This window comes from Branchiostoma belcheri, unplaced genomic scaffold (genome assembly GCF_001625305.1).
Source record: "Branchiostoma belcheri isolate BF01 breed outbred unplaced genomic scaffold, Haploidv18h27 scaffold44, whole genome shotgun sequence".
Lineage (NCBI taxonomy): Eukaryota > Metazoa > Chordata > Leptocardii > Amphioxiformes > Branchiostomatidae > Branchiostoma > Branchiostoma belcheri.
The window spans coordinates 1,452,878-1,456,939 of NW_017804065.1; the positions used below are offsets into that span (position 1 = coordinate 1,452,878).

The 4,062-nt window shown below is 39.4% G+C and overlaps 2 protein-coding genes across 7 annotated transcripts in view; both read left to right on the forward strand.

Moving 5' to 3' along the window:
* Positions 1 to 170: 170 nt before the first annotated feature.
* On the forward strand, positions 171 to 1,630 carry LOC109478575 (small integral membrane protein 8-like). Of its 6 annotated transcripts, none has more exons than XM_019780224.1 (3): positions 171 to 373; positions 697 to 881; positions 1,143 to 1,630. In XM_019780224.1, exons 1-3 carry the CDS (start codon positions 178 to 180, stop codon positions 1,302 to 1,304), a joined length of 543 nt encoding a protein of 180 aa, XP_019635783.1. In that variant the 5' UTR covers positions 171 to 177; the 3' UTR covers positions 1,305 to 1,630. The 6 variants fall into 6 exon arrangements, with proteins under 6 accessions (XP_019635783.1, XP_019635784.1, XP_019635785.1 ...); XM_019780225.1 differs by having other exon boundaries at positions 171 to 283; XM_019780226.1 differs by having other exon boundaries at positions 172 to 270.
* Positions 1,631 to 2,326: 696 nt separating this feature from the next.
* The window catches only part of LOC109478507, a 5,345-nt gene continuing 3,609 nt past the window's right edge, over positions 2,327 to 4,062 (forward strand). The window contains exons 1-2 of the mRNA XM_019780090.1: positions 2,327 to 2,495; positions 2,900 to 3,002. Coding sequence (XP_019635649.1) covers positions 2,909 to 3,002 — 94 coding nt within the window. The 5' untranslated portion in view covers positions 2,327 to 2,495; positions 2,900 to 2,908. The remainder of the gene's footprint in view (positions 2,496 to 2,899; positions 3,003 to 4,062) is intronic.

The window sequence follows — 4,062 nt, forward strand, 5'->3', positions numbered from 1 at the left end:
TATTCTATTTGGTCACGTGGCTCATTCCGTTTGCCAGATTATAACTTCATTACCGAAAATTCTAGTCAAGATTATTTGTCAGTGTAAGAACAGGTATTCTAGACTTGTAATCAGTCACATCGTGACTGTCTAACAAGGTGGCCGGAGAGGCAAAATTGAGATCTTTTCAGAGCGAGAATGTACGAGATTAGGCGAACTTTGACCTTAGCAGACGACACAGAAACCCGAGGGAAGAACATTTTCCGGAGAGGACGAAGCCTTAGAGACTCGGTAGCTAAAATAGGTTTGGACACCAGACTAACATCTGAAATAACTGGAACCCATCCGTTTGTTGATTATAACGACGACGTTCATGCAACGTTATTAGAAGGGGGTAGGAATTTCCGTATGAGTGGATGTTGAGGGGGAGGGAGGGGGTACAGGTGGTGGATTTACAAGTTACTGTGACCTTTGAAGTAGAAAGTAACGTTACATTGAAGTAGAAAGTAACGTTACATTTAAGTACACTTGTGGTACCTTGTGTCTATTTCTGAAACAATAACTTTTTCTGCATGAAAAAATATACCCATTTTTTGCCACATTTAGGGAGGTAGTCACTTACTTCCCAGAGATCTTAGAAATTGTAAATGCATCACAAACTCTCATAGATGGCCAACCATGTTTTGTTCCTTTTGCTGAAGTCACCTTTTTGGTTAGTTTACAGAATAAAGATGACCACAGAAAAGAGTCCAGGTGACCTAAAGCCAACAGCAAACACAGACCTGAAGTCACCCTCAGCCAGTTCAAAGCCGCCCTCAGCCGGTTCCAGAACGCCAGGACTCAGCCATGTCCAGACAACCACCTTGTTCCGTGTGGTCAACCCAGAACTCTTCATGCGCCCGGTAAGGTCTAACCGACTGGACAGTTGTACATAAGTTTTCTGAATCCATACTATCATGTCACGTTTACATACATAGTTTTTAGATGTGTAGCACAGTATTTCAATGTGGATATTCACTAAAAAGATATATCACAAACATGCTATATACTAGGAGCCAAGTTGCAAACAATTTCCAATGATAAGCATGGGAAGGCAAATTCAATGATTATATGTAAAAGGTATCCATTGTATTAGTTCATATATTACATGTCCTTTCTTTCAGAACAAAATAGTGATGGCCTTTGGTCTTGTGACAATCACAGGATGCATTGCCTACATTGCCTACCTGAATGCCAGCCAGGAGAACCAGAGAGACCAGCTGTATGTGAATGTCAGTTCAGACGGCACAGAAACTGTACAGAGGAGACGGTCCAAATGGGACTGAAGGATTTCTCTGTAGTTATTTACACCTGCCTAAGTCCAGGTACAAGTATATATATACCGTTGGATGAAAGTGCTAACTTTATTTATGTTACCAACATGATTTCTAAGTTCGAAAGATCATGATGTATGAGGAAAATTAGCAGGAACGCATTAGCACTTGGGTCAGGACTTGTCGACTGAGTAAACTGTGGCAGAAATATCATGTTTGGTTAGTAACTTGTTATGATGTTTACCGGTAACAGCAAAAAGCCTGGCAGTTTTTTGTTCAATACTAATACACAATATCTCAGATTTTATAAGGAATAATAAAGAGAGTATCCCATTTATGATTTTTCTCTGAGTGGTCAAGTTTAATGTTTTTCCAAGCTACAGTGGTTGTTTTAATTGGACTACTAGTACTAACGTTATAGTATAGAAAATTATACCTAACTTATGTACACATATCACTACACCGGAATATTAGAAAAATTACACAAATAGCTGGCATGGTGTTTTCTTTTTTAGCAATGTTTTTTAAAACCTTAACCCAAGGACATTATACAGCCACTTCTTTGGATAGTCTACTCTATTAAACTCAGCTCATTGCAAAAAATAATGTCCTTGCTCCTTTGTATTAGGTTGAAGACTCAAAAGAGTGTCATTGACATTTTCGAGGAAAGTTATGATGATAAAGATTCGAATTTCAGGTAACGTTACTAGTAAGTCCTAAAAATACAACTTAAGACGTTCTGCCGAAAAAGACAGATAGGGAACTGAAAGGACGTCCGACCATGATGGTCCGACCACGAACGTCACTCATGACAGGAATCGCGCATGCGCAGTACATTCTGTCGACCGCAAGGGCGAACGCGTCATGGGTCAGAGGTCACGGTATGTAAACATGACGCCTTTCCCCGTTACCGATTCACCCTCGCGCAACGAGTGCTATATCCACGTCCGGAAACATATCCAAAGAGGTACCTCCTGCATGTCTAGAGTAGTTTCGGCAAACTACAGCGCGGTCGTCACTGTTGTCCTTGTTTTTACCTCATTAACATATGCCTGATCACAAGACTGAAATACGTGACTCTGATTGGTCGGCGCCTCCGCCGCGCGTCTCTTGAACCCCAAACGACTCCGAACACTGAACAGAGAAGACAGCATTTCTCGGCTTGTCTGGCGTTAAACTAAGAGAGGGAAGAAAGGTTTTAAGGTAAGGCACGTTTTCTTAGAACGCTTGAAAGGTTGTGTCATGGACCAGTCAATGTTGAAATAAGTACAAATTTGACGAAGAAGTTTGTGGGAATCAATAGTCTGTGCTAGTAACTCTGTGCTGTGACAGCAAAAATAATTTATGCATGTCCGGACATGAAGTTTTCTTGGTTCGTGGACCCTCAAGTATTATCTGTTACGAAATGATAAAAGACATAAAAGCAGATTTAGTCGATGGTCTTTCCGACAGAACTCTAAGCCGTAGAAATAAGTCTATAATTTTGAATTAGTCTAGTTCAGTTGCCGTATCATAGCCACTAACCAGCACCCCCCTCCCTCAAAAATAATATGTATAACTTCGTTGAGTTCGTTTTGGTATGATGTTTTATTTTTTCTTTGCCTCAGGAGCTGACCATGGCGGCCATTATCGTGGAGAAGGAGAATTTGACCCAGCTTGGAGCCAATGGCGTGGCTGCAAGGAACAGACTTCCATCCAAATCAAGCACTGGTCAGAAAAACATCCAGCATTCTGTACTTAGGCCAGACCAAATAAATTTTATGGACGACATTCTCCTGCAGACTCCAAATCTGAGGCGATATTTCGAAAAAAAAATAATAATAATAATAATAAGGCGGGCCAAAAAACAAGGTTCCTACATTCTCAAACCTTGTTAAACAAGAAATGATACCTGTAATACTGTATTGTGCTAAGTTTACTGCCAACTATTTAAACACAACATCCATTTATCTCTGAAAATAAAAGTTTTCAGTGATTTTACAAATGGTTTTGATTCAGTAAACATCCAATTGCATATAAAAGTAATAAAAAGCATCAATGCATCAAAGTGAAAGACAAAACAATAAATCAGAGCCTTGTATATTTGTCTCCTCTCTTCATATTTATCTGCCATCCATGTTCTGGCATGGTAACAGACATCTTTGACACTGTCAGAAGGCAACAAAATTTCTTGTTTTTCTTCCCAAAATCAGCTGATAATTAATATGCACACGCTGATGTCATCCATAAAAATTACTTGTTGTGCCCTTAGGGGGCACTTCACAGTTTATTTTTGGTCTCAATTCTGCACACCCTCAAGTCTACTGACCATCTCTATGTATAGGGAAATAATTCTGAAACAAAAAACTGTATAGGAATTATGATACCCTTCTAGCTACAAGGACAGCAGAAGTTCACTTTCTTCAAGAGGAAGAAGGGATTTTGTAATCAGTAATTATGGATGAGATGAGCCAGACGAGATTAGGTATTTTTACATGCTTGAACCCTATACCATATAGCAAGGACATTATGTCCTTGCATATAGTATAGCCACCAAAACATACAAAGATAAAACCCTTGTATAATAGTTAAGTAAATGACATTTTATTAGTTAAAAGTATTTGTTGTGAAAGAAAAAAAAATCTTGTGAAACATTGGATATTGAAAACAAGGAGAGGATCTATATTGAGTACAATGTACCTTTTTTATCAGTTCCAGTTGCACCAAAAGCATTCCAGGCCAACAATGATCCAAGTCGTCTGTTTACGCCCCGGCGAGCGCTCGGTGATGT